At 54.0% G+C, this 27,763-nt stretch overlaps 2 protein-coding genes across 3 annotated transcripts in view; one reads left to right on the forward strand and one right to left on the reverse strand.

The window, feature by feature from the left end:
• Stat6 (signal transducer and activator of transcription 6) overlaps nt 1-18,236 on the forward strand; it is a 19,710-nt gene extending 1,474 nt beyond the window's left edge. The window contains exons 2-22 of the mRNA XM_036169830.1: nt 3,338-3,474; nt 3,788-3,926; nt 4,209-4,292; nt 6,817-6,955; nt 7,078-7,130; nt 7,269-7,417; nt 8,494-8,625; nt 9,230-9,418; nt 10,166-10,253; nt 10,374-10,496; nt 12,375-12,467; nt 12,770-12,976; nt 14,479-14,573; nt 14,670-14,806; nt 15,118-15,264; nt 15,435-15,498; nt 15,601-15,705; nt 15,825-15,908; nt 16,669-16,734; nt 16,821-16,949; nt 17,027-18,236. Coding sequence (XP_036025723.1) covers nt 3,359-3,474; nt 3,788-3,926; nt 4,209-4,292; nt 6,817-6,955; nt 7,078-7,130; nt 7,269-7,417; nt 8,494-8,625; nt 9,230-9,418; nt 10,166-10,253; nt 10,374-10,496; nt 12,375-12,467; nt 12,770-12,976; nt 14,479-14,573; nt 14,670-14,806; nt 15,118-15,264; nt 15,435-15,498; nt 15,601-15,705; nt 15,825-15,908; nt 16,669-16,734; nt 16,821-16,949; nt 17,027-17,216 — 2,529 coding nt within the window. The 5' untranslated portion in view covers nt 3,338-3,358 and the 3' untranslated portion in view covers nt 17,217-18,236. The remainder of the gene's footprint in view (nt 1-3,337; nt 3,475-3,787; nt 3,927-4,208; nt 4,293-6,816; nt 6,956-7,077; nt 7,131-7,268; nt 7,418-8,493; nt 8,626-9,229; nt 9,419-10,165; nt 10,254-10,373; nt 10,497-12,374; nt 12,468-12,769; nt 12,977-14,478; nt 14,574-14,669; nt 14,807-15,117; nt 15,265-15,434; nt 15,499-15,600; nt 15,706-15,824; nt 15,909-16,668; nt 16,735-16,820; nt 16,950-17,026) is intronic.
• Nab2 (NGFI-A binding protein 2) lies at nt 18,184-24,916 on the reverse strand. 2 transcript variants are annotated; one of them, XM_036169832.1, is made up of 7 exons: nt 23,607-24,916; nt 21,442-22,315; nt 20,946-21,079; nt 20,590-20,641; nt 20,364-20,496; nt 19,967-20,158; nt 18,184-19,002 (listed from the first exon to the last, which is right to left on the reverse strand). In XM_036169832.1, the coding sequence occupies exons 1-7, from the start codon at nt 23,687-23,689 to the stop codon at nt 18,893-18,895; spliced, it is 1,578 nt and encodes a 525-aa protein (XP_036025725.1). In that variant the 5' UTR covers nt 23,690-24,916; the 3' UTR covers nt 18,184-18,892. The 2 variants fall into 2 exon arrangements, with proteins under 2 accessions (XP_036025725.1, XP_036025726.1); XM_036169833.1 differs by having other exon boundaries at nt 21,442-22,206; nt 23,607-23,665.
• Between the last annotated feature and the right edge of the window lie 2,847 nt (nt 24,917-27,763).

Below are 27,763 nucleotides of genomic sequence, written 5' to 3' on the forward strand. Positions count from 1 at the left end.
CCCGACCTATAGACCCAGCACCGTTAGCAGGTGCGCAGGGGAGACTTAGGGCTTCGTGGTGTCTGGGGAGGGACAGGATGGGACTTGAGTCAATCTGCAAGGGGATTTAGAGGAAATGGGAGCTGCCTGTGGCTTGGAGGTCCCCAGTCCCCAGCAGGCTAAGGATTGGGCCAAAGGTCTGGAATCTGAGCACTCTAGAGACTGGGAGGAAGACAGGATAGAATTCTCCCTTGAATTTGAAAATAAACTGGATGTGACTCCTCAGGATGCCCCACCCACCGGAGTAGACCGTTTTAGAGCAAAAAAAGTCTGGTGGAGGACCCTGAGCAGGGGTGAGGGCGCTGGGAGGAAGAGCACAGAGAGAGAGAGAGAGGCAGGATGGTTAGGGGTAGCAATGTCCTGAGAAGGGGGCCTCTTTTTCTTCCAGCTGGGAGCCCTCGGGGAGTTGAGAGGCTCAGAAAGCGGGAGGACTTGGGGACACCCAGGGAGTTTCCGTCCATCTTCCTCCTCCTCTTCCTCTCTGAGATGGCACTATGAGAAATGTGAACTGAGAGCCCCCACCCCACCCCCACCCCCCACCCCCCACCCCCCACCCCCACCCCCACCCCACCCCCACCCCCCACCCCCACCCCCCACCCCGCCGGGGAAACCACTGATCTACCCAGCCTACTCTGAGGCCCCTGGGAAAGCAGACTGCTCCTGCCTCCTTCTCTTTCTTTATTCTTTCTTTATTTATTTTTTTAAATTTTGTTGGCTCTCTAGTTGCTCACACTCTTCCAGGCTCTTCAATCCAGGTTGGCCACCCCAGCTGTTTCTCTGGTCTCCCTCTTCCGGTTTCCCTCCCCAGTCTTCCTACCCTCTCTGTTTTCTTGAGGCCATTGTGTTTCTGAGCTAGAAGGAATCCTAACAGCGCAGTGTGGTGGTTAATCCTTCTGGAGATTCGGAGCCCAATTATCAGCTCCTTGGCCAAGTTAAATAATCTCCTGAGCCTTAGCTTTTTTTTTTTTTTTTTTGAGCTGAGGACTGAGAGCTTGCTAGGCAAGCGCTCTACCACTGAGCTAAATCCCCAACCCGCCTTAGTTTCTTCATCTAGGAAATGGGATAAGTTCATACTTTAAAATAGGGCTGGAGAGATGGCTCGGCAGTTAAGCGCATTGGCTGCTCTCCTAAAGAACTTGAGTTTGATTCCCACACATACATGGCAACTCACAACTGTTTATAACTCCAGTTCCAGAGTCAGACATGCATGCATGCAGGCAAAACTTCCATTAAAATTAAGTAATAAAAAACTAGCCGGGTGGTGGTGGCGCACGCCTTTAGTCCCAGCACTGGGGAGGCAGAGGCAGGCGATCTCTGTGAGTTCAAGGCCAGCCTGGTCTCCAGACCGAGTTCCAGGAAAGGCGCAAAACTACATAGAGAAACCCTGTCTCAAAAAACAAAACAAAACCAAACAAACAAAAAACTAAAAATAAATTGTTGTGAGGGGACAGGGGTGTGGTTCAGGGATAGAGCACTTGTGTAGCATGCATGAGGACCTGGGCTTCTTCACTAACAACACACATGCACGTGTGCACACACACATACACACAGTTGTGAGGTTCCAGTGACCTAATGTGTTGAGTATGATATATCTATGGAATAGTGCACGATAAATAGTTTACATTACCACTCTGCCATAATCTTCCTATCGAGCGTGGAGATTTTTGCAGTGCTGGGCATTGAACTTAGAGTTCTGCAGATGTAAGGCTGGCACCTAACCACCGCGGTGTCTTTCACATTGGCTCATAGGCTCTTGGAATTTTGAAAGTTTTCAAGGGACACATGTGGGGTCAGGAGACAGGAAGTAGACCCAGTGGACTCCCTGCCGTCTGCACTCAGTGCTTTGCATCCCTCTACCTATGGTTTTGCTCTCCATGGTTTTGTTATCTGCTGTGAGCTACACTCTGAGACTTCGAAATGGAAAATACCAGAAAAGGCAATTCATGAATTTTAAACAACTTTTATTCAGTATGTTGCATTTATTTTATTATTGTGGTTGTTAATTTCTTTATGTGCCTAATTTATGTATTAGACTTTGCATATATATATGGGAGAAAATGTAAGACACAAGAGTAGATGCTACATGATGTTTCAGGCCTTATCCATGGTCTCAGGTATCCAAATGACATCTTGGAGTGTCCTTTCTGGACACTAGTGTGACATGGATTAAAAATTAAAATTGGAGGGGCTGGAGAGATGGCTCAGAGGTTAAGAGCACTGGCTGTTCTTCCAGAGGTCCTGAGTTCAATTCCTAGCAACCACATGGTGGCTCACAACCATCTATAATTCGATCCGTGCCCTCTTCTGGTTTGTAAGCATACATGCAGACAGAATACTGTATAAATAATAAATAAATAAATAAATATTACAAAAACCCTAAAATTGGAGTCAGGTTCAGTGGTGCATGTCAGTAGTCCCAGCACTTGGGAAGTAGAGACCAGAGGATCCTATGGCAGACGCCTTTAATCCCAGCACCCAGGAGGCAGAAACAGGCACATTTCTCTGAGTTCCAGGCCTAAGCTACCTAGGGAGGTCCTCTGATATATTCAAGAGCACTTGCCTAGCACACACAGGCCTCGAGTTTGTCCACAGCACCACTGAAATTAAAATTGTCTAGTACTTTCAAAATTTTAGAAAGAGCTAAGGCATGGAGGCATGTACCTGCGATCCCAGGACGTAAGAGGCTGAGAGGAAAGGATTCCTTGAGCTCAGGAGCTCAAGAACAAATTGGTCCAGGGATCCAGGTATCTTAAAAACAAAAAACAAAAAACAAAAAAACCTAGAAAGTGCTGTATTCATTTAGCCCTCATATTTCATGATAAGGAGATAAAGATCGGTAGAATACAGTCCTTTCACCCCTGGAGCCGGAACAGGTCCTGAGCTACAGTGGGAACCTCGTGTCTTCACGGAGCCTGCTCTTCCCTTCTGTCTCACGTCTTCTTATCACCCTACCCTCTGGCTGTATTTCTTCAGTTTGCCCATGGCTACCACTGAAGGTATTGCCCTGTTTCAGGCATTGGCCAAGGGAGCCTGTGGCTTAAGGTACCCCGGCAGCGGGTATGATCAAATAAATGATGAGAGAGGAAAAAAAAGGCTGTGATGGAAGAATTGTGATGCCCCACATCCTAACTCAACCCTCTGGGACTTTACCATGAGAAACTATAAAGAATCTGAAGCTCTGGAAAGATGGAATGTTCTAGGCCCAGCAAAACCGGAACATCCATAGGGAAGAGTCGCGGCTGCCCCAGAAGCTAGTCTCTTGGGAGCTTCTTTGAATGGCCTTGGTCTTCTTTCCCAGGCACCCCGAACACCCCAGATCATGTCTCTGTGGAGTCTGGTTTCCAAGATGTCCCCAGAAAAACTGCAACGGCTTTATGTTGACTTTCCCCAACACCTTCGGCATCTCCTGGCTGACTGGCTGGAGAGCCAGCCCTGGTGAGTCCTGCCCTGTGTCTCCCCTTACGTATCTTGCCCTGTTTTAGAGCCCTTCCTGCTGGTAGACTTCAGAACTGAGGACTCATTAGTGTGTAGGTAATAGCTTGGACTTGGTGGGGCGTAGGGCTGGGACAGAGGCACCTCCTCTTTGCAGCTGGCAGAGCGGGGAGCAGAGGCATGGGTGGTAGCTGCAGGAAAGCGTCTAGAGAGGAAGGAGGGGAAAAAAACCACTGGGTTCCTTGCCATAGGGTGGAAGCTCAGACACACTAAGGAAGCCCTGGCTTGAGGCGGCCTTACCATGATGTCCCCACAGGGAGTTCCTGGTTGGTTCAGATGCCTTCTGCTACAACATGGCTAGTGCCCTCCTTTCTGCCACCGTCCAGCGTCTTCAGACCTCTGCAGGAGAGCAGGGGAAAGGAAGTACCCTTTTGCAGCACATCAGCACCTTGGAGGTGAGGCAAGAGGGGAAGGGGAAAGGTTGGGGTGGGGTCAGGGTGGAGCGGGAGTCAGCACTGGCTACCAGAACGGATGGGAGATGTTGGAAGCAAAGGGTACTCCTGTGGTTCGGTGCTGGCTGGCATGCAAATTGATTTTGAAAGCATGCAAATGTGTGAAACTTGACAGTCTACAGTTATGCTCTCCGCCAGTGTCTACATGAATGGGGGCAAGCAATGGGAGGAGGGAGGGGCGTGGATAACAGTGAGGCTAACTGTTGATCACTTTCAATTCTACAGAGCATCTATCAAAGGGACCCCCTGAAGCTGGTGACCACCGTCAGACAAATACTTCAAGGGGAGAAAAAAGCTGTTATAGAAGAGGTATTGTGATACCCAACTTCCCATTTGTGTTAGCCAGGGTTCTCTGGAGGAACAGAACTTACAGAATGAATGTGAGTGTGTGTGTGTGTGTGTGTGTGTGTGTGTGTGTGTGTGTATGCATACATGTACACACACACACACACACACACACACACTCACACACACACACTCAACTAGTCCAACAATGGCTGTCTACCAATGGAAGACCCAAGAGTCCACTAATTGTTCAGTCTATAAAGCTGGATGTCTCAGCTGGCCTCAGTTTACACCAGAGTCCTGAAGAAGTAGGCTCTAATGCCAATGAAGGACTGGCTAGTGAGATCAAGAGCGAGCAGGCAAAGAGGGCAAGCTTCCTCCTTCCATGTCCTTGATGTAGGCTACCAGCAGAAGGTGGGGTTCAGATTAAAGGTGGATCTTCACTAATCTAAGCACTCAGGAGGCACAGGTGGGTGGATCTCTGAGTTCGAGGCCAGCCTGGTCTACAGAGTGAGTTCCAGGACAGCCAGAGCTACATAGAAACCCCATGTTGAAAATCTGAGAGACAGAGAGAGAGAGAGAATCCTTCACAGGTGTACCTAGCCACTTGGGTTTTAGTTAATTCCAGATATAGTCAAAATGACAACCAAGACTAGTCATCACAAGTCCACCCCACAACCATATCTCCTTAGGCCATGCTTAATCTCCAAATGAAAACAATAACCAAGTCATAATTATGCCTAACATGATATAACTGTCCCATGTACAACCACAGACACATTATATATTTAAAATAGGTGGCAATATCCCTTGAAGAAATTCTTTTAGTATCTCAAACTTAAATATTATAACCGTTGATATTCTCTCTATATATCTTTTTTTTTTCTTCCGGTTTTTTGAGGCAGGATTTTTCTGTGTAGTGTTGGTGCCTGTCCTGGAACTCACTCTGTAGCCCAGGCTGGCCTCCAACTCACAAAGATCCATCTGCCTCTGCCTCCCGAGTGCTGGGATTAAAAGCATGCACCACCATTGCCTGGCCTTACAAATACATTCTTAACAAATGAGAACAGAAAAATTCATGTCAAAATAAAAAAGAAAGAAAGAAAATTTCATGTCAATAATAATCCTTATTTCTGCAACTGGTTACATGGCCTGAGTTGGTATTTATTTATTTTAATTTTTTTTTTTAAAGAGCAGCCAGTGCTCTTTTTTTTTTTTTAAGATTAATTTATTTTTATTATGTATACAGTGTTCTGCCTGCAGGCCAGAAGAGGGCGCCAGATCTCATTATAGATGGTTGTGAGCCACCATGTGGTTGCTGGGAATTGAACTCAGAACCTCTGGGAGAGCAGCCAGTGCTCTTAACCTCTGAGTCATCTCTCCAGCCCTATTTTGATTTTTCGAGACAGGTTTCTCTGTGTAATCCTAGTTGTCCTGGAGCTCGCTGGTAGACCAGGCTGCCCTTGAACTCCACCTGCCTCTGTCTCCTGAATGCTGGGATTAAAGGCATGCACCACCACTGCCCAGCCTTATTTATTTCTTTTAAATAATTTATTTCTTTTGATTTTATGCGCATTGGTGTTTTGCTTGCATGTATGTCTGTGTGAGGGTATCAGATCCCCTGGAACTGCAGTTACAGATAGTTATCAGCCACTATGTAGGTAATGGAAACTGAACCCAGGTCCTCTGGAAGAGCAGTCAGTTCTCTTAACTGCTGAACCATCTCTCCAGTCCCTTAGATGGTGTTTACAACTACCTTCCTCTACTACCCATTCTGTATTTCCTCCACCCTCTGCAAGCACTTCAGCAGGTCTTGGGTCTTTTCCTGAAGGAGTGACCCATCCCTTCATTCCAGAGGGGTCTGTGCCGTTTGTCACCCTGTCTGGATTAGACTGTTCATTTTAATCACAGGGCACAGTGCATCAAGAGACGCTCTAAAGGACCTCCTGCACTCCAGACATGATCCTTCTTACCTCCACTGTGGAGAGGCAATCCAATTTCCTCTTGGCAATCTGGACCAGTCACCCCTGCTAACACTGTTACTCTTTTCTGAACCTGTTGGCTTGGGGCATCAGAAGCCCAGAGTGACCAGGAGGAAGTCTGAGCTTCCTGTGCAATGGAATGTTATGTCTCCTGGCAGGAGCGCTTCCCTGTCTGGAACCAAGATTTCTAGGCCAGCAGAGCTTAATGTTGCAGGAACAGGAAGTAACAATGTTTCTAGTGGGTCCCTAGGAATGATAGTGAGTGTGGCTATCCCCTTTCCATCCCTTGATTCCTGGACCCGTGGATCGGAGCCCAAGCCATGAAAACCAAGGAAGAATTTAAAGTCAGGAAAGACTCAGTAGTTTAGGCCCAGGATAACCCAAAGAAGTCCCTGGGGTTAGAGTGAACCCCAAACCAAGTTTGGGGAGGCTTCAGAGAGAATGAGGGCTAAGAGGCTGGTTCTGCCGGAGAATGGTCTCATCCTGAGGAGGTTCCGGGAGGGGTAGGGGTGGGCTCAGAGGAAGGCGGAACAGCTCACCTCTCAGTATCTGCTCCTTGTGTGCAGTTCCGCCACCTGCCGGTTCCCTTCCACCAGAAGCAGGAAGAACTCAAGTTTACCACAGCCCTCGGGAGGCTTCAGCACCGAGTGAGGGAGATGCGCCTTCTCCGAGATGCTCTGCAGCAAGGGACCAAGGGCGGACAAGGTGGGGTCCAAGGCCTCGATTCCAGAGGAGTTGGGGAGGGTTTAGAAGTGATCTTTTCTTGGACCTCTGCCTTGAGTGAACCTCTGTTCTTTTGGCACCCCTGATTTCTGCCCTGCCCTCAGTGTCTCTGCACAGCCTGATAGAAACTCCTGCCAATGGCACCGGTCCAAGTGAGGTGAGTAATGGACTCAGAGGTGGAGATTGAGTCTCAAGTGGGCTGGAAGGATGGAGTTGACAGACACAAGCTGAGGTGCGGGAGGGGATGGGGAGAAGGTAAAGGGTGGCCCTGGCTTAGGCTCCTTTCTGCAATTAGGACCTGGCCACGATGCTGCAGGGGACTGTGGCGGACCTGGAGGCCACCCAGGCTCTGGTGCTGAAAAGGATCCAGATTTGGAAGCGGCAGCAGCAGCTGGCAGGGAATGGTACACCCTTTGAGGAAAGCCTCTCCGGGCTGCAGAAAAGGTGAGGACAGGAGCAGTGTGCTGGGTGGGTACCTTTGTCTCTGCAGGTGTGAGGGAGAGGGAACTGAGGCTGAGGGCTTTGAAGCGGGCCAAGACTCACAGAAGCCAGCCAGTCCCTGCAGTTCTGTGCTGGGGGGGGGCGTTCAGGTAGATCCTTCACATGTAGCTCGGTTAAGGAGACACAAATAGAGAGTTTCCCATCATTTCCTCTTCAAGTCCATGTCCAAGAGAGAGGAGGAGGCTTGTATGTTTGTATATTTGTTTTTGGTTTTTTGTTTTGTTTCTTGAGACAGGGTTTCTCTCTGTGTAATAGCTCTGGTTGTCCTGGAACTCACTCTGTAGATCAGGCTGGCCTCAAACTCACAGAGATCTGCCTGCCTCTGCCTCCTGAGTGCTGGGATTAAAGGCATGCGCCACCACCACTGGCTTATGTATGTTTGTTTCTTATTTCTTTTTATTAAATTTATTTATTTATTTTATGCATGAGTGCTCTATCTACATGTACACCTCCAGGCCAGGAGAGGGCATCAGATTCCACTGTAGGTGGTTGTGAGTCACCATGTGGTTGCTGGGAATTGAACTCATGACCTCTGGAAGAGCAGCCAATGCTCTTAACTGCTGAGCCATCTCTCCAGCCTGTATGTTTGTTTTTAAGACAGTGCCTTACACTGTAAGATGTCCTGGAACTCACAACATAACCCAGGCTGGCCTTGAACTCACTGCAACCTTCCCGCCTCAGCCTCCCAAATACTGGATTTATAAATGTTTAGTCACCATGCCTGGCTTGAGAAACTCTTTTTTATTTGGTCTGTTGGGTGATGGCACTTTCCATATTCCCCTAAAGCACCAGAACTGTGGGAAGAGGCTGCTGGGCTCTCCACAGGGAGTCTAGGCCTTGACAGGGAGCACCTCACAGGAGCCAAGACAGGTCCTAGAACCCCCTGTCCGTCAAGGTGCCTTGCAGCCACACTCACTACTCACCCGTGCCTGCTCACACAATAGCCTGTGTTCTCCTGGGGTTGGGCTGAAGAGAACAGCCAGCATTCTGTGCTTCCTGACGACCCGACCTGGCCCCAGGTGTGAAAGCCTGGTGGAAATTTATTCCCAGCTGCAGCAGGAGGTTGGGGCAGCCAGTGGGGACCTTGAGCCCAAGACCAGGGCATCGCTGATAAACCGTCTGGATGAAGTCCTGCGCACCCTTGTGACCAGGTATACACCAGAAGCCCCTGCTTGGCTGTAAGCAGACCCCAGGGAGTGAAGGAGGCCACCTAGAGGGGACCCAGGTCCTAACACTCCTCTCTCCTCCTCCCCCTTCCCTCTCCCTCCTCCCCGTGCCTTCTCCTTCTTCCCCTCCTCCCCCTCCCCCTCCCTTCTCCTTCTCCCCTCCTCCTCCTCCCCCTCCTCCCCTCCCTTCTCCCTCCCCCCCCCCCCTTCCCCCCTCCCCCTCTTCCTCTCTCCTCCCCCTCCTCCTGTTCTTCCCTCCCCCTCCTCCCCCTCCTCCCCCCTCCCCCTCTTTCTCCCTCCCCCTTCCCCTCTCCCCCTCTCCCCCCTCCCTCCCCCTCCTCCTCCCTTCTCCTCCCCCTCCCCCTCTTCCCCCCCCCCCCTTCTCCTCCCCCCTCCTCCTCTTCCCTCTCCCCTCTCCCTCCCTTCTCCCCCTCCTCCTCCCCCTCCCTTCTCCTCCCCCTCTCCCCTCCTCCCCCCTTCCCCTCTCCCCCCTCCCCCTCCCTTCTCCTCCTCCATCCTCCCCCTCTCTTCCCCTTCCCCTCCCCCTCTTTCCCCCCCTCCCCCCTCTCCCCCCTCCTCCATCCTCCAGCTCGTTCCTGGTAGAGAAGCAGCCTCCTCAGGTTCTGAAGACACAAACTAAGTTCCAGGCTGGAGTTCGATTCCTTCTGGGTCTGCAGTTCCTGGGGACCTCAGCCAAGCCTCCACTGGTCAGGGCTGACATGGTGACAGAGAAACAGGCCAGAGAGCTAAGCCTGCCGCAGGGGCCTGGGGCTGGAGTGTAAGTGGAGACCACTGGCCCTGGGTTGGCGTGGTGGGTGATGGGGGTGAGAGGAGCCGGGAGGCCGGCTTCATTAAGAGAAGTGAGGGGGGGGGGGCTGGAGAGATGGCACAGAGGTTAAGAGCACCGACTGTTCTTCCAGAGGTCCTGAGTTCAATTCCCAGCACCCACATGGTGGCTCACAACCATCTGTGATGAGATCTGGCGCCCTCCTCTGTGTACATAATAAATAAATCTTAAAAAAACAAGAAAGAAAGAAGGAAGGAAGGAAGGAAGGAAGAAAGAAAGAAAGGAGACCTTTGGAGTTCAGAGACTGAACTCTGACTGGTCACGGCAGAGGAAGGGAAAAGGTTCTCTTCGAGGGGAGTCATCAGGATTTGGCCAAGGCGGAGACTCCTCTTTTAAAAACCCAAGAATAGGGGGGCCAGCAAGATGGCCCAGTGGGGCTTGCTGCCTGAGCCTGATGACACCAGTTTGATTCCTAGAACCTATGCAGACGTAGGAGGAGAGAACTGACTCCTAAAAGTTATCCTTTGACTTCAACATGAATAATGCACCGCCACATCATACGGACATACAACAACAACAGTAATAATAAAGTTACAAACAAACAGGGCAGTGTAGGTCAGCCGTAGGTAGGGACATGGAGAGCCAGGACCAGTGACAGCAGTGGTCAGCGCCATTCCCTGTGGACTCAAGCTCCTCACCACAGGAGAGGCTCTTCATGCTCTGACCCCCCTCCTGCAGGGAGAGCACCGGAGAGATCATGAACAACACCGTGCCTCTGGAGAACAGCATTCCTGGGAACTGCTGCTCCGCCCTGTTCAAGAACCTGGTGAGAGACCTTAGGGTGCAGGGGGAGGGGTATCCCCAGACTGTGAAGGCCCGAGGCGGCGGCGGAGGGAGGATGCTCTCAACACCTTCATTCTCTCACCCCCCCCCCCACCCCCCGCAGCTCCTGAAGAAAATTAAGCGCTGTGAGCGGAAGGGCACAGAGTCTGTCACTGAAGAGAAGTGTGCTGTGCTTTTCTCCACCAGCTTCACACTGGGCCCCAACAAGCTCCTCATCCAGCTTCAGGTGAGTACTGACCCGCCCTGCGGCAGACTGGGACCCACGTCCTCCTCGCCACAGGACTGCCTCATACCCCGTGTTTCTGGGATAATACTCGGGGCCAGACAGAGCTGAGAGGAACAAGATCTGGCTTGGGTAGCAACCAAGGTGTTTTGTTTTGTTTTGTTTGCTTTTTTGAGGCAGGGTCTCATGGCATAGTCTACATTGGCTTTCAACTTTTCCTTTAAACATCACTGTCGTCGTTATTGTGGGTGGGGAGGCAGCAAGTCCATGTCACAGTGTACACGTGGAGATCGGAGGACAACCCCTCCACTTTTATGTGGGTTCTGGGGTCTTGGGGCTCCGGAGATCTAACAACAGGCTTGTGCTGCAAACACTTCTATCTACTGGGCCATCTTACTGACCCTCAAACTCTTTTTCTCATTTTGTGTCATTTCACTGCTCCCCTCCCTTCCCCTCCCTTCCCCTCCCCTCTCCTCTCCTCCCCTCCCCTCCCCTCCCCTCCCCTCCCCTCCCTTCCCCTCCCCTCTCCTCTCCTCCCTTCCCCTCCCCTCTCCTCTCCTCCCTTCCCCTCCCCTCTCCTCCCCTTTTCTCCCTCCCCTTCCTTCCTTCCTTCCTTCCTCCCTCCCTCCCTCCCTCCCTCCCTCCCTCTCTGTCTCTCCTTCTTTCTTTTCTTTCTTTCTTTCTTTCTTTCTTTTCTTTCTTCCTTTCTTTTCTTTCTTTCCTTCCTTCCTTCCTTCCTTCCTTCCTTCCTTCCTTCCTTCCTTCCTTCCTTCCTCTGTCTGTCTGTCTGTCTTCTTCTGTAGTCCAGGCTGGCATTAAACTCAAGATCTTGCCTCTTCCTCTGAGTGCTGGAGATTGTAGGCCTAAACCACCACATCCACCTCTCTGACTCTTACCAGTGCTTTCTGTACAAGAAGAAACCAGGGCACTGTGATGAATGACACACACACACACACACACACACACACACACACACACCTGTGCACATACACATACGCCCAGAACTTGTTATAGATCAGGGCACTGTGATGAACAATACACACACACATCTATGCACACACACACACACACACACACATACACACACACACACACACACACACACACACACACACACACACACACCTGTGGATATACACATACGCCCAGAACTTGTTATAGAACAGGGTACTGTTTCCAGTGATATACAAGCACACACAAGATCATGGCCAAAAACAGTAAGGTTTATTACACCTTACTTTTCCAGGTAATGTCCATCATTGTGGGAAGTCAGGCAGGAACTGAGGGCCGGAACCTGAAGGCAGGAGCTGAAGCAGAGGCCATGGGGGAATGCTGCTTACTGGCTTGCTCCTCATGGCTTGCTCACCCTGCTCATATACGCCAAGACCGCTAGCCCAGGGGTGGCTCCACGCACAGTAAGCTAGGCCCCGTGACGTTAATCACTGATTAAGAAAATGCTCCACAGGATTGCCTACTGGCCAGCCTCATAGAGGCGTTTTCTCAACTCTGGCTCCCTCTTCTCAGACGACTCTAGCCCGTGTCAACAAAAAAAACCCAACCAGGACGTTTTCTAGGTAACAGTGTAAGATAGGTTCTATTACTAGCCCCGCTTTACAGATGACGACATTGGGTCGTGGATTCCGTTGTTGGCCCCCATCACACAGCTTCTAGGTGTCTAGGTTTACCCTGAGAGTCTGGATTTGTAGCATTGACTTCTCTACCCTGACGTCCCCGCTGAGCTTCAGAAAGTGTCCAGTGATGCACCACCAGCCTTTAACTATGTCATGGGGACTATCAACTCCCCAGGGCGCTGGGGTGACACCCCACTCTTGGAGACACTTCTGACTCCACTGAGGATAAACTTTTCTCTTTACTCCTTAGGCCCTGTCTCTGCCTTTGGTGGTCATTGTCCACGGCAACCAAGACAATAATGCCAAAGCCACCATCCTGTGGGACAATGCCTTCTCTGAGGTGGTAAGTAGAGACTCAGAGTGGGAGATGGGGCGGGTGGATTCTTATGCAGTAACACAAGGTGCTGTCCTAGCTGGTGGGTGGCAGGCATGCTCAAATGCGTAACTGAAGTCTCTCTGGGGGGTCTGCTTTTGGGCTGATGACGTCTTTCCATGCTGCTCCTAACAGCTGGCATGCCATGGCACCACAAACAGCTGCTGAGGAATCGGACAACAGTGCTGTAAGGGCATCAAAGGGAATTGGAAGAATGGAGGCCACTGGAGGAAGGACTAGCCATGTTCTCTCTCTCTCCTTCTTTTACCCAGGACCGCGTGCCTTTTGTGGTAGCTGAGAGAGTGCCCTGGGAGAAAATGTGTGAAACTCTGAACCTCAAGTTCATGGCTGAGGTGGGGACCAGCCGGGGGCTGCTACCAGAACACTTCCTCTTCCTGGCCCAGAAGATCTTCAATGACAACAGCCTTAGTATGGAGGCCTTCCAGCACCGTTGTGTGTCTTGGTCACAGTTCAACAAGGTCATTTCCCCGCTCTTTCAATTTCCTACCCCAAGCTCTTCACCTCTGGGACACTCGAGACCTCCCTAGTCTCTGCCCAGGGATAGACTTTTAGGGTTTTCACAGTGCCACCATCATGTCGTGACCCAGAGAGAAAGCACTTCCGTTCTGTGACATTCTCTGGCATCCTTCCGTTTTGGTCTGGGGACCCTATTCTTCCTTTCTTTCTTTCTTTCTTTCTTTTTTTTTTTGTGTGTGTGTGCTGAGGACCAAACCCAGGGCCTTGTGCTTGCTAGGCAAGTGCTCTACCACTGAGCTAAATCCCCAACCCCCCCCCCTTTTTTTTAAAGCAGTAATTCACAGGATTTAGTCAGATTGTGTGCAAACAGAGCTCTGACTCCACACATGACTTTGACCCATTAGAAAAATGGTCTATTGCAAAACCTGGGTGAAGTCACACAGGACCGTGTGGGACTTAACTGCTGCCACGTGCGGACAGCTCACTACGTACCAGGCACGGTTTCCCACTTTATGTACGTTACCTACCTTAATCCGTCCGACATCCCTTTTGGATAGGTGTTATTTGTAAGTCTTTCAAGGATGACAAGCCTGTGCTTAGTGAGGTCTTATAGTTTGTCCCAGCACAAGTGATACAACTCAGGTGAAAACCCAGATTTCTTCTTTCTTTTGAGTTAAGGTCTTGATGTGTAGCTCAGGCTAATCTCAGACTCACTGTATAGCCCAGGCTAGCCTTGACCTCAAGCTCCTTCGGCCTTAGCCTCCAGCCTAGGTACAGAAAATACCAGCATGAGCCACCGTGCCCAACAGGAGCCCTGTATTTCTGACTTTTCATATTAGCTACTGTATTTTCCTGTCTTCAAAGTGAGGTGGCTCAGGATTGAATCGGTTACAAGAACAGAGAAAGGAGAGCTTATGTCTCTGCCCTGAGTGGTCATTATGCTCAGCCACCAAAACAATGCTAAAGTCATCTCTCATGATACAATGCCTTCTTCCCCTGGCTCCCACTTTCAAACAAACAAACAGAAAATGGACAGTGGGAGAGAAGCTCACGTGACCAGAGAATGCATTACTGAAGAGAACAGGACAGCAGGACAATTATAGGCAAGACAGCAGGACAATGATAGGCAATAATCATCTTCTGCTGGAACGGGCCTTTACCAGGCCCCACTGAGGACAGACTTTAGCAGAGTGATTATGAGGGGCTCCCATGCTAGACGGTTTGACTCAAATCTCCACTCTGTCCATTAGCGGTAGCTTGGACCTTGGGAAGTCACTTACCTTTCTCAGAATTCATTTAATTGCTATGGTTATTATGTTATATCCAAATAAATGAATATACAGAAAAGCCCGAAGGAAGGTCCAGTGTGGTCAAGGTAAGTGGCTGCCATTGATGGGCCTTAGGTTCACTTTGGTCCTCAAACATTGACTCTCATACTCTCAGCCCTGTGTCTGCTCCAGCTTGGCCCCTTCCCTACTCACCTCTGCTTGTCTCCACCCTTCAGGAGATCCTGTTGGGTCGTGGCTTCACTTTTTGGCAGTGGTTTGATGGTGTCCTAGACCTCACTAAACGTTGTCTCCGGAGCTATTGGTCAGATCGGTGAGTCCCTGGACCCAGGAGGCGACGCATCTGTACCCATGGTTCCCTCTCTGCATCCAGTGTCCACATCCATGTCTCCTCCTTCACTCTGCCCAGGCTGATCATCGGCTTTATTAGCAAACAGTACGTCACAAGCCTTCTCCTCAACGAGCCAGATGGGACTTTCCTCCTCCGCTTTAGCGACTCTGAGATTGGGGGCATCACCATTGCCCATGTCATCCGGGGTCAGGATGGTGAGTCACCACAGCCAGCCCCTCTGACTCCATGCTGTGTTCTCTTGGGTCTCTAGGGAAGGAAATGTCCTGGCTATCCTTGATGTCTGCCTGATCTTTAGGAAGTTCTTCTTTAGGTCTGACTTCTTGCCTTCCTCCTATGGTCTCACTTTCAACTCCCATGGCAATGGGCATGAACAAGTCTCCTTCATGCAAGGCTTCCGCCCCAGGCTTCTCTCACATGCCGTGGTGGATAGAGAATGGGTCTTGTGTGAGTCTGGGGGAAGAGAAGTTTGGACAGAGGAGACCTTAGGGTCTCATCCCTCTTGTAGGCTCCTCACAGATAGAGAACATCCAGCCATTTTCTGCTAAAGACCTGTCCATTCGCTCACTGGGGGACCGAATCCGGGATCTTGCTCAGCTGAAGAACCTCTACCCCAAGAAACCCAAGGATGAGGCTTTCCGGAACCACTATAAGCGTGAGCAGGCAGTTCTGGTTCCTCCAGTCACCCGCTTCCTCCCTGTTGCCTGGGTCATCCTTGTCTCCCTCCCATCTGTGTGGCCCCGCCCCCACCCGCCCATCAGCCTTCCCCTTCCCACCTCCTTGGGAGTGGGATACACCCCAGCTCTCCTTCCCTCCCCACCACAGCTGAGCAGATGGGGAAGGACGGGAGGGGTTACGTCTCAACTGCTATCAAGATGACTGTGGAAAGGTGAGTGCCATGGTGTGGATGGTGGGTGGAGACTGGGGGCTGGTACTTATCTGTAGGAAGGAGTGGCCTTTGTCGGTCACACGTGCTTCTTCTGTCTTTCAGGGACCAGCCTCTTCCTACTCCGGAGCCCCAGATGCCTGCCATGGTGCCACCTTATGATCTTGGAATGGCCACTGATGCCTCTGTGCAGCTCGGCTCAGATATGGGGTAAGGAGGTAGAGAGACAAGGAGGGGGCTGGCACATGCCAACAGGCCTTTCAGAGGAGAGACGGGGCGTGGGGTTGTTGGGGAAAGGGCTTGCGTCAGAGTCTGCCTTCTTTCCTCAGGTACCCTCCACAGCCTCATCCCATCCACTCATTTCAAAGCCTCCCTCTAGAAGAGCCAATCAACATACTTCCAACCTTTCCGGAGTAAGTCAGAGCCTGTGGAGGATGAGGTGGGGCAGCATCTGATCACAGTGGGTAGTGGGGCCTGTGTGGGAACAGCAGCACAGGCGGAGCCCTGTGTGTTTACGGGAGTGATGCCTTAGATGCGGATTGCCAAGGGGAAACGATAATGACATTCCCTGCTGCTGAGGGAATGCACTGCACACGTGCTGAGCGTGTGCTCTACCACGGAGCTGCCTCCCAGCAGTTGTGATGATTTTTGTTTGTTAATCTTTATTACCCTTGAAATGGCCTAGACCTTCTCCTTCCCCAAGTAGCATTAAGTTGTTTAATCAGCTCTTAGTCAAGGGCTTTCCTGTCTTCCTGGGAGTTGATGTGGAGTGGGCCTAGGAAACAGAACCATGGTTCAGTCTAAAGAGACATTGGGCATGCCGGGTGGCAATGGCACATGTCTTTAATCCCAGCACTGGGCGGTAGAGGCAGGTGGTTCTCTGAGATTGAAGCCAGCCATTTCTACAGAGTGAGTTCCAGGACAGCCAGGGCAACATAGAGAAACCCTGTGTGAAGTAACATTGGAAATTGGAGACACACACACACACACACACACACACACACACACACACACACACACCATTTTTCAGGGGAGAAATCTGATCTAGGAGCCTAGGAATGGCTTGCTGAGGGAATGCTGGTCAGTGAAATGCTAAGTCAAGATAAGGCCTGTCAGCTTGTTTCCTGACTCACGGGTGTTGATTGGCACTACTCTCTCTCTGCCTGCTTCCAGGCCTCACCTGCAAATGCCCCCCAACATGAGCCCGATGAACCTACACTTTGACCAGCCTCACCCCCAGTAAGTGACAAACCCCCTCCTGACCCCACCCTCTCCATTCCTCCCTTGCCAACCCCTCCCTAACGTTCTCTCCTGACCCCCGGCAGGAACCTGCTGCAGTGCCAGCCTCAGGAGCATGCCGTGTCCAGCCCCGAACCCCTGCTCTGCTCCGACGTGACCATGGCAGAAGACAGCTGCCTAGCTCAGCCTGTGGGAGGTTTCCCCCAGGGCCCCTGGTGAGTAGGAGCCTGGGAGTGAGGACTGGGAGTCTGGGTGCCACGTCTGCTCCACTACTCTTCTCTCCTCCTTGCAGGGTTGGCGAAGACATGTATGCTCCCCTACTGCCTCCCACTGAACAGGACCTCAACAAGCTGCTCCTGGAGGGCCAAGGGGAGGCAGGAGGAGGGGCCTTGGGGGCCCAGTCCCTCCTACAACCATCTCCTTATGGGCAATCCGGGATCTCAATGTCCCACCTGGACCTAAGGACCAACCCCAGTTGGTGATCCCAGCTGGCGAAGCCCCAGACACAGAGCCTCTTCTGTCTCTATGGACCTGCTCTGGACACCTGCACAGGCGGGTGCCTCCCATCTCCAGCTGTTTCTTGGTCAGGAGGAAAGAACTGCTGGGCGAATGGAACCACTGCCCTCCGTCCTTCCTACCACATCAGGGCCCCTTTTCCAGCACAGGGGTACAAGGATGTTCAGGCTCCAATGTGATAATCGGCACCTGCGTGCCGGCGTCACAGCACGCACATACACACACACACACAGAGGACCAGAACATGCTGAGCAAGAAGGGACTAGGCAAGCACTGGTTAGGGCGCCAAGGGCTCCTGTGTTGAGGCAGGGCCTGGGACACACATGCAGAAACACGTAAGATACCATGCCACGGATAGAGGGCGTAGCCCTAGAGCATTGAAGCAGGGGTTCGGGAGACCCTGGGTGGGAGGTAAAAGGGGGTGTAGGTATATGGTTACTGGTGTGGATTTTGCCTAGATTGAAAAACCAAGTCCCTCCAAAATCTTGCCGTCAAGAGGCTCTGTGACAGTCCAGACTATGCATCCCAAGAGCTTTGTGTGTAGTTGTGCCAACATTTACCTGAGACATGTTAACCTGTAGCTGTCACACATTCACTCTATGACCACACAGAACATGTATCTCTGCTTCTGCCTGTGCGACAACGTGTATTTGAAAAGCTGGGACGGCGTTAAGGGTAACCGGATGCCATGTGGGGTGTAACTATGTGGCTGTGGCGTGTGCATATAGCCATAGCCTTGGTGACTCAATGCTTTCCCCCTTTCCTAGGGCCTGAGGACCGAGCAGGGGTCCTCGCTGTGTACCACCCTGGGCGTTGGGGGCCCCCAACTAGTCTCTCTTGTAATTTTCTGTCCACTGCCGGCTTCTCTCCACTCTCCAGGTCTCATGCACTCCCTTTGCCCTCACTGGGGGGACAAGGGGGGAGGGTCATGGATCCTAAGCCATAAAATAAATTTTATTCCAAAATAACAAAATAAATAATCTACTGTACACAATCTGAAAAGAAAGACACTCTAAGTGTTGGACAGGTGCTGCAGCCCTGCTGGCCTGAGGAGACCCAGGGTCCAACCCAGGCCTCTAAGGGGCTGGTGAAGGGGACTGGGGAACCCTCACACACAGTACAAGGATGAACTGCCAGGGGGTGAGAATGGGCGGGCAAACCGCAGCACTTGTTAAAGAAACGACCTAGAAGCACAAAACAAAACAAAACAACCGGGGAGGGGAGACCCAGTTTTCCCAGGCCCCCCAAGTCTCAGGGCAAACGGTGCCATCTTCAGTGGGTAGGCCTTTCCAGGAAGTTCCTTCCACACATCCGTCCGAGCTGACTCCAGCGGCTCCTACCACTGGTGAACACCTGGAGAATGGGTGTGTGTGGTGAGGGGAGGGAGAGCCCCAGCAGGCTGGAGGCAAAGTCCGCGCCCCTGGGCCGGGCGAGGGCGCACCTTGCACCCTCCTATGCCCTCTGGCCAAGCCCCTGCTTGTTATTGCTTGAAGCCCCATAGTTCTGTGCCCATGGGGCAGATGGGTGGCAGAGGGGCAGAAGGATCCTTCTGGGGTGGTGACTATAGAGTTCAAAGACGGAGAACGTGGGGGGTCTAAGTGAGCCAGAAGCCTGGGTCCTGGGTCTGAGACATTCCCACTTTTCACTGCCGGCTGGCCTCGGCCTCCACTTTGACACTGCTCCTGCGACCCTCCACCAGGGCGGGATGAGGTCCTGGGGCCGGGCATCGGTCCAGCAAGCCTTCCTCGAATTCTGTAGGGGGAAAAAAAAGGTGTCGGTTAGGAGACAGGGACGGAGGCTGAGCGAGGCCAGGCACAGAAAAAACGCGAAGACCGCTGCGTTTACCCCATTTACTCCATTACTGCCTCCTGCCCGCTGAGTGTGTATGGGGGTTCCGTGCCCAAGTGCATGTGGCTCCCCCTCTTATTTTGGTTGTGTGTAGCTCTCTGTCTCTGTGTGTCTCTCTCTTCTGTCTCGCCCGCCTCTGCTCTGCTGGAATTTCTGGTTCTGTCAGGAGCTGCGGGGGCGGCTTGGCTCTGACCTCTCCCCCTCCCCCCTCCCCAGGCTCAGCGCCCCCACTCATCTCTGGCCCCCTCCCAGGCCTCACCCACCCTACAAAATAACCCCTTCCCTCCAGGTTTTGGTAGCCAAATCAGGGGAAACACAGGAAGCTAGGCTCCCAGCTTCTCCCACAAGAAAAGCACCCCCTCCAGTCCCCGCCCCCACTCCCCACCCACGCACAGTTTAAAAATACCAAGCCAGGGTTGGTGGCTTTGTCTACTGCGTCACACTCAGCCCAGCGGCTGCGCGGCCCTCTGCCGGCCCACTCCTTTCCTAGCCACACACAAAGCGCCCAGCTTTGGGCTCCTTGGCTTCCAAGCTGGGGAACCCTATCCCCGCAACTCCCCGCGACTCCCCCCCCCCCCCTGCATTAGGCAGCCCTAGCCAGGCTTCCCTTACTGCTGACTCTACTGTCCGCCCCTTATTCTGTTCTTGCTCCTCGTCAAAGATCCCCACCTGGGTCAGACCCTCCCCAGTGGAAACCGTCCAGTGGTAGCTTGCCCCACTCCAGGTCTGGCTAGCGGGGCTCCCTTCTACTGTTCGGACCGGCTATGGTATCCCTCTCCCTCCCCTCTGGTCCTGGAACACGGGGACCCTTGTGTGGGCCTGAGTAGCTGGGGTGGGTGCCTCGGGACAGCACTGCCGGCTGCCTCACCTTCGAGAGGCGGCTTCGCAGGCACACAGGGGCTGAGGCGGCCCACGCGGTCGTGGGAGACGAGGCGGGCAAGCCGCAGCCCCTCATCCATCAATGTCTGCTGCAGGATGTGGCGGCTCCATAGCCCATGCGCTGGCAATGCCAGGGGCAGGTCAGCAGGGGGCGGCGTCAGCCTTGGGCACGACCCCACAGCTGTGGGCATGGGCACTGGTCAGGTCAGGGGCTGCCGCCAACGGTACCCACCCTCAACCAACAACTCATTCCCAATAGGTTCTCCTGCCCCCATCCAGCCAGACCTCCCAGCCCTGTTCCACCAGGCAGTGGACTCCCGGCTCAATCCTGCAACCCACCCACCCACTCCCACCTCCTCCCAAAGAAGGACTTGTAATGCACTCACCCTGCAAGTGGCCATCTAGGCTCTCTCCAGACAGACTGGCGCTGTCCTCCTCTAGGCTGGGGCGGTATGGGGGTGCATAGGACTCAGGGCCTGGGGGAGGCTGCTGGATTTCAGTATGACTCTGTTCCCCAACCTGTGGATACCCAAAATTAGGAAATGAGATCTTAGCAAGGCTGTGGTTGGGGTAGGCTGTCCTTCCCTGCCCTCCACACCCCCAAAACTATACCTCTTGTTTCAGTTTCTTCAGTGGTGGGCCTAATAATTCTTCCGAGTGGAGCCTAAGAGAATAAGGAAGGCGGGATTAGGGAGGGCCCCAGAATGCACCGGGCACACAATCTGGTCAGGAAACATGCATTACTTAAAAACTCCACAAAGCTACTGGTTGATAGGAATCTTCAGTCCGGTCATTATTGTGGGGGGGGTTGGGAGTAAGGAGCAGGCCTCACACAGGCTGACTTGGCGTGAGGAAGCCATGCAGGTGGGTGGGAGGCAAGCCTAGAGTTGCCTGAGCTGCAGGTAGGGAGACATCCGAATCCTTGGCAGGATTCCAACCAAAGGCGGCCCAGGGAAAGCGGGTCTCACCTGGATCCCTTCAAGGAGGAAAGATAGGTGCTCTCTCGGGCTACTTGGCGTGACAGGGAGAAGAGTTCTACCCTCCGAAGTAGAAGCGTGTTGTCCCTCATGCAGAACTGGGCTGCAGCCTCGTTGATGGTCAGCTGTGGCGAGAAGGTAGCCAGCGTGAACCCCTGTGATTCCCGTTTCACCCCCTCACCGCCAAAGGAGGCCCATCCCAAGGATGCTTGTTTTAAACCAAACCTAGGCTTCCTGAGGCTAGAGAAGGGACTCAGCATCCTGACTAGGGCCGCCTCTATTTGGGGGCTTCAGCCTCACAGAGCTGAGCAGTTGGGTGTGTTTCCGCTTCAGCTGATGGAGGTAAAGCAGCATCTGGGGCCCGGTGTGTGGGGAACTTGGGCGGCCAAGGGGACCATGATACAGAGCTTGAGAATGCGAGAATTCTCAGAGGCGACTGGACTGCACCCCTGGAGTGAAGGGCAGTCCTGAGGACCCAGGCCCTCACCTCATGCAAACTGAGCTGCTTGCCCTCCCGTCTTTTGGAATCCAAGCGGCCGTAGATGATGCTGTACTTTCGGATCTCCTCTTCTTTCTGGCTGTCGTTATCATCCATCTCAAAGATGTGGCCCACACTCCGTGCCAACTTCTTATTCAGCTTGAGCAGGGAGGTGACCTCCCCAGCATCACCCCTGGGGAAACTCCGGAAGATCCTCTCCACACTCTCCACCACCATCCGTACCATCTCTGGTTCCAGGCGGTCTGGACCACCCCCAGTCCCACCTGAGGCCATCCCCCCAGCCACAGTCCCCTCGGGGACTCCTCCCCCTGCGGGTGGAGAGAAAGGGGGTGACCCAGCCTCCTCTTCTCCTCCTGCTCCAACATCAGATTCTGGAGTGCTCTGGCCTGGCCAGATCCGGGGATCCCCTGCCCCAGGTCCTCCAGGAAGTGGCGACAGCTTCTCTCCAAGTTCAAGGGGACTCTTGGGGCTAAAACTTCGGGTACTGCCAGCCTTTTCTCCTGGGCTCCCATGCCCGTTGCTCATGCTCCCTTTCCGAGTACCCGCCGTCTCAGAGATCTTGAAAAGCGGGATGCTGGAGACAGGGACAGCAGGCACAGGCTGGCTGAAGAGCCCTGGGTTGGTGGCCCATTCTCTCAGAGCCTTCTGCAGACGTCGGACGTGGAGTGGTTTGGTGGCCATGCCCACCAGTGCCATGATTTCCAGGAACTCCTCCTCACCCGCTTCACACAGCTGCTGCACATCGTCCCCTCCCTGCTGGATGAAGGTCTCGTAGTAGGAAAGGAGGTTGGCACGCTGCAGGACCCGATACAGCTGCAGCTCACCCAGTGTTCGAGGCAGTGCCATGGCTGGGGCACTTGCCCTGAGAAGGAAGGGCAGGAGAGAGGCAGTGAGTGTAAGTGTCCCTGCTGGGTACCAACCCACACTAACAATTGTCCTCTCTTGCCTGCCTCCTCCTCATGCCTGCTCTCCTTTGAATGCTTTCTCTGCCCAGTGCCCAAGGCTGAGCACACTGAGAACTGAGCACTGCTCAGAGGTATGGCCATGCCCATGCCTCCCAGACTAGCCAGAAGCACCGAAAGCCAGTGCCCTATCTCCAGCTCTCCGGAAAACCCTTACCTCATCTTTCTCTTTGATCTTTCTGGTCTGGGGCAGCACAGTCTTGAACACTGAGGCCCACTAGCATTTCCCTGAAATGGCTAGACCCATCTTCCCCCAAATTACAGTCCTTACTTCTCCCCCTGAACACTCAGCAGCCTCAACATTACTTAAATGCAACATCCCACATTAAAGTTAACTTAGCAAACCAGGGGCTCTACTCCTTGCTCGGGTAGCTGAGAGGGAGGGGTGTGGCCTCTCCCCTCGGCCCTCCGTTTCTGGGATTACAAGTTACTGCAGCCTCCTAGCATCCGTCCCAACTCTCCAGGCTGCCCAGGACCCGTCAGTGGCTCCCCTCCCTTTGTGTGGCCCTTCCCACTATTCAGCAAGCCCCTCTCTTCTTCTCAGGCAATGGGGGAGGGAAGCCTCGATTGTTCTGCTCTGGGGCCGTTCTTCCCACACACTCCTACAGCGGCAGCGTCTGTGGGCGAAAACCGCCTGGGGGCTCCCGCCTACTCTCTTCTCCCTCGTTTCCCACCCCGATCTTCTGAAGGGAGTGCGGGAGCAGCTGAAGGCCTCTTGGCGAAGGGGCTGCACACGGGGACTATCCCCTCCCTCCGCCGTGGTCACTTAATGAGAAGGCACGCCTGAAGCACACCCCCCAAACAAACCACCTTCTCCCGGACCTAGGGGTGCTGCGCTCCCTTCTAGCGACACACTAAGCCAGCTAAGCGCCCCCACTGTTGTCAGATCAAGGTCTGGAGCTCCCCTCTGGCGCTTGGGGACATCGTAGGGGGCTCCCGTGCCAGGTCATGCCCACTGAGCACGTATGGAATGGAAAATGAGGCAGTCCTCTATAGTTTCCAGGTCCATCGGGTCTTTGTTTGCTCCCAAGGTCCCCTAATTTGAACACTCACCCCTTTTCCCATCAGTCTCCACCTCCCACCCCCGTGCCGCTTCTTCACGTCCTCTTTTCGACCTCCACCCTCCGGACCCCATTCCCGAGTCCAGCTCCACCCATCTCCACTCCCCGACACCTCCTTTTGCTCACTAACTTGAGTCTGGGCTGCGGGGTCCGGCGAGTGTTATCCCCTCTGCCAGGTGGCTGCTCCGCTGTGGGAGAGGGTGCTCTGTGCATGGACGGCCAGGGATCCCCCGTGCCTCCCCTCTCCGTTCCCGGCGCCTGCTGCCCGCTGCGCTTTGCCGGGCGCGCGCGTCCCCGGTCCACCGCTGTCCAGGCTCCGTCCCTCCCTCCGCGTCTCCTCTCTCCGAGCCTCCTGCGCCTCTGTGTGTGCCTCTGCCCCCACCTCCCCGGCTGCGCTTGCCGCCTCTCCGCGCCTCCTCCCCCGCAGGACGCACGGGGAGCGAGGCCGGGCGCTGCGCTGGCTGCCGGGCTGGCGGGAGGAGGGCGTGGGCAGAACCGGGGGCTGGGACCGGAGGCGGGGGGGGGGGGTGGGAGCCGAGGCCTCTGGGCCTCCGAGAGGCCGCTGCCGAGACTGAAGGGAGGAGACTTGAGGGTGGGGAGGAGGTGTGGAGTAGGAGGCGGAGGCGGGGACTCAAGAGTCGGGCGCCAAGTTGGGGACCGAGGTGACCGAGGCTGGGCTGTGGAGCGGAGGGGGGGGGAGCTTGGGGACCCAACGGGCGGGGCAGGTCGCTCCGCGCCGCCCACGCCGGATGCACAGCCGGCCCTCTCCGCGCCCACGTACCCACGTGAGCACCCCGCCGGCTACATTCCTACTCCCTGCACCACTCCTACCCCTGTGAGCCGAGAGCGCGGTTTCACAACCACGCACAAGTATACAAAGACCCAGGAGCGCACGTACGTGCACACGCGTCTAAACAACAACGCGGACGCCCGTTGCCCACGCGCTCCGGCCGCGCCGAGCCGCTCGTTTGAATGCTAGAAGTGAGCGGTGGAAAGTTGGCGAAGGCTCATTCGGCTGCGCGGTTCCTCCTGCGCGGCTCCCCTGGATTGTACGCTTAGGGTTAAACTTGTGAGCGCCGGGCTGCGCAGGCATCCCTACGGAGCCTCAGCACCCTTCTCTGGCCCTAAAAGTTGTAAAAATTTGAAGGGGCGGCCCTCAGAAACCCTGGTCGCCTCCCTCCCTCCGTCCCTGCATCTAGTTGTGGAAGTTGAAGTAGGTGGGTTATACTGGAAGCTACAACTTACTCGAGCGTCGACTAGGCACGTCGGGGTTGGCTAGGTAGGGCAGGGATGGAGATGCCATGCCTTCCTCTATTCGGGGCACCTTGTTTTCTGATGACCAGGCCTTATAGCTTGGACGATTGGGTGGCAAAGCCAGGGAAAGGCGGCTACCTTGTCTGGGGTCCTGTGTTACCGGACATCTCCGGACAGCCAGCGTACTGGAAGGTGAGCGAGAGGCTGGGCGTCGTCTACGAGACAGCCCACCGTGGAGGACCGCCTTCAAGGAGCCCAACCCCCTCCGTTTCTTCTAGCCCCATCTGGTTCCCATTACGCACGCCCACGGCTAGGAGGGCTGGGGGGGGGGTACTGGGCACGCGGGGGCTGTGTAGGCCTTGGGGGAAAAGGGTGGTGGGGAGCGTGGCGGACTGGCCAGAGGCAACGTCCCTCTGGTTGGAAACCTCAGCTCCGCCCCTCTGTTCCGCACTTGCGAGTGGCTTGCCCTGGCAGGGCGTGGGCGGCGTGGGCCGGGGCGGGTTCTACATTCCAGATTCATTCCAGACTGGCGAGGGGTGGGGGGGGGTGGGGGAATCTCTCGGTTTCCAGTGGAGGGATGGGTACTTGATGGGGGAGGAACGATTCCAACAGCTTAGGTTTTTGTCTTCATCCCATTTAACGCCCCACAGAGTAGAGATGGTAGGGGAGGAGCTGGTATGGAGGGCGCGACTAGACGGCCTCCCTTGGAGGTGCTCCGGACCCTTCGGGGTGTGTTGCGTGCGTGCGTGTGTGTGCGCGCGTGTGTGCGGCCCCTCCCCCACTCCCCCCCCCCCCCCGTCCGGTTATTTTGGAGTCTGGGCTGCCAGCGCTGGCCCCGGGTTTCCTCGTGCCCCCGCCCTCCCCCTGCCCACGCTCCCCGTGACGCACATCCTCCGCCCACGCTGCTTTCGCTCCAGGCACCCCCCTCCCTCCCACAGGCCCCCTTGGGGTGGCACGGAGTCCTGGGGTCTAGGGAGAGAGGGCAGCCAGTGGAGCGGTAGGGGGTGGGGAAGGGTAGGGCATGAAGCCAGGGAGCTGGAGCTTCCTGGGAGCCTGGTCCGGGTCCGGGAAAGAGGATGACGGAGGGGGAAGCCGGGTTCTCAGGCCTTGGCTCCCGGGTTTGGGACCAGAAAAGGAGGAGAGGAGACAGATCTCGCTGAGACACTTGTCCGGGTCCCTTTGAAAGTCAGAAGCGAGCGTGTGTGTGAGAGTGAAACCACCGGGTCTGTCTGTCGCTTCGCTTCTCAAGACTTGCCCTGGGGTTTAAGCAGAGGCTGTGTGTGGAAACTGGCAGTGGTAGAACGCTGGTCCGATCGAAGACTGTGGACGGTATTCTGAGTTTAGGTGTTTGTTTCTTTATCTCTGCTTGTGTGTCTGTAGGGCTGTATCCGAGTCCTCATGTGTGTATTTTAAAATATATATATATACATTAAAAAAGAATACAAAAAGCAGCATGGACTTGTCAGGCCCCGCCGGAGGCCCAGAGCGCCCCCGCAGCCCGCAGCCGGAGCTGCTGAGATGTCTGTTCTTCGCTTGCCTCCCACTGCTAACCACCCCCACGCACCCGCCTACTCTCTTCCGCTGAGAACAAGGAATTTCCAGCCTTTAGCAAAGTGTGTTTGTGTGTGCGTGCGCGCGCGCACAGACAGGTGTGTGTTGGGGGTTGACAAAGGGGGAGTGGGGACTTTCTTTTTTTTTTTTTTCCATTTCTTTTTCGGCCGGGACTCTCAAGACCACATCCTTACCTGCTTCCCCAGCCCTCCCACCCTCAGTCTCAAAGGCAGACTAGACCAACTGATGCCATTTTTAAAGTTTTAAGGTTCCCTTTACTGTGTGCAGGGTCTGTTCTAGGAAGGGAAACTGTCCCCAGTGGTAGTTCTTAAGGAAGAGGGTGGGTGAGACCGAAGAAGGGAGAGAGTAGGTGGAATAGGAGTGAGCGAGCATACTGCGTGCCAGGGTTGTCTTCTCAGGCACGTGGAGACTTTCATCTGGCAGATTGCTCCGCTCACTCCTCCCCCCACGCCGCCACCTCACCCTGCCAAGTGAGACTCTCCCAGCAAGGTTTGGCTCAAACGCACCTCTCTTCCTCGGACCGCGCTCCCTTCTGGACCCTCCTCCCCATGCTTCCAGGCAGAATTAATTCCTCCCACACTCTGTGGGTGACATTGTTTTCTGTGTCCTTTAAGAAATGTGTTTTATTTCATGTGTGTGTGAGCCTGAGTGTGTGTGTATGCACCACATGTATGCAGGAGCCCACTGGGCTGGCGCATGGGTGCTGGAAACTGAACCTGCGTCCTCCGCAGGAGCAATGAGTGTTCTTAACCTCGGAGCCATCTCTCCAGCCTACCCTGCCGCTTAAAAATATTTCGTGTGTACCTGGGTGGATGTATGTGCACCATGTTTGTGAAAGATCTCACAGAGGTCAGAGAAGTCATTGGATCCTCTGGAACTCGAGGGACAGATCATTGTGAGCTGCCATGTGGGTGCTGGAAACTGAACTCAGTCCTGAAAAGCAGTACCCCTTAAACTACTGACCCATCGCTCAGCTTGCCCTGCCCCCAGCGCCCCACCCCCATTTGTTTTTGAGGCAGGTACTTTCTATGTAGTCCTGGGTTTCACTGTGAAGCCAGACTGGCTTTGAACTCACAAAGGTTTTTCCTGCCTCTCTGCCTCCTCAGTGTCAGGATTAAAGGTGTGTTCTCCCCCCCCCCCACCCCAACTCTGTAATCCTGACTGGCCTGGAACACAGTTTGTAGACCAGACTGAGTTCAAATTTAAAGATCCACCTGCCTCTGTCACTGGAGTGCTGAAATTAAAGGCACACACAACCAAAAGAGGCTTCTGTGCCCTGCCCCCCTTTAGTTTACAGTGGGCCTTGTAAGTCTAGCTTGTTGATACTCTGAGATGTCCACTAAGCTGGTAAATTAATATACCAAGTACTCTAGGTAGAAGGCTTAAATCCAGCCGGGCGGTGGTGGCGCACCCTCTTAATCCCAGCACTTGGGAGGCAGAGCCTGTTGCTACCAAGTGAGT

The sequence above is a fragment of the Onychomys torridus genome, chromosome 20 (assembly GCF_903995425.1).
Source record: "Onychomys torridus chromosome 20, mOncTor1.1, whole genome shotgun sequence".
Classification (NCBI taxonomy): domain Eukaryota; kingdom Metazoa; phylum Chordata; class Mammalia; order Rodentia; family Cricetidae; genus Onychomys; species Onychomys torridus.

Coding starts and splice junctions, on each gene's coding strand:
- Nab2 (XM_036169832.1), bottom strand. CDS start 23,689: ATGCACAGAGCACCCTCTCCCACAGCGGAGCAGCCACCTGGCAGAGGG. Junction 22,316..23,606: donor ACCCCGCAGCCCAGACTCAA/GTTAGTGAGCAA, acceptor CTTCCTTCTCAG/GGCAAGTGCCCCAGCCATGG. Junction 20,159..20,363: donor CCTAGATGGCCACTTGCAGG/GTGAGTGCATTA, acceptor CCATGCCCACAG/CTGTGGGGTCGTGCCCAAGG.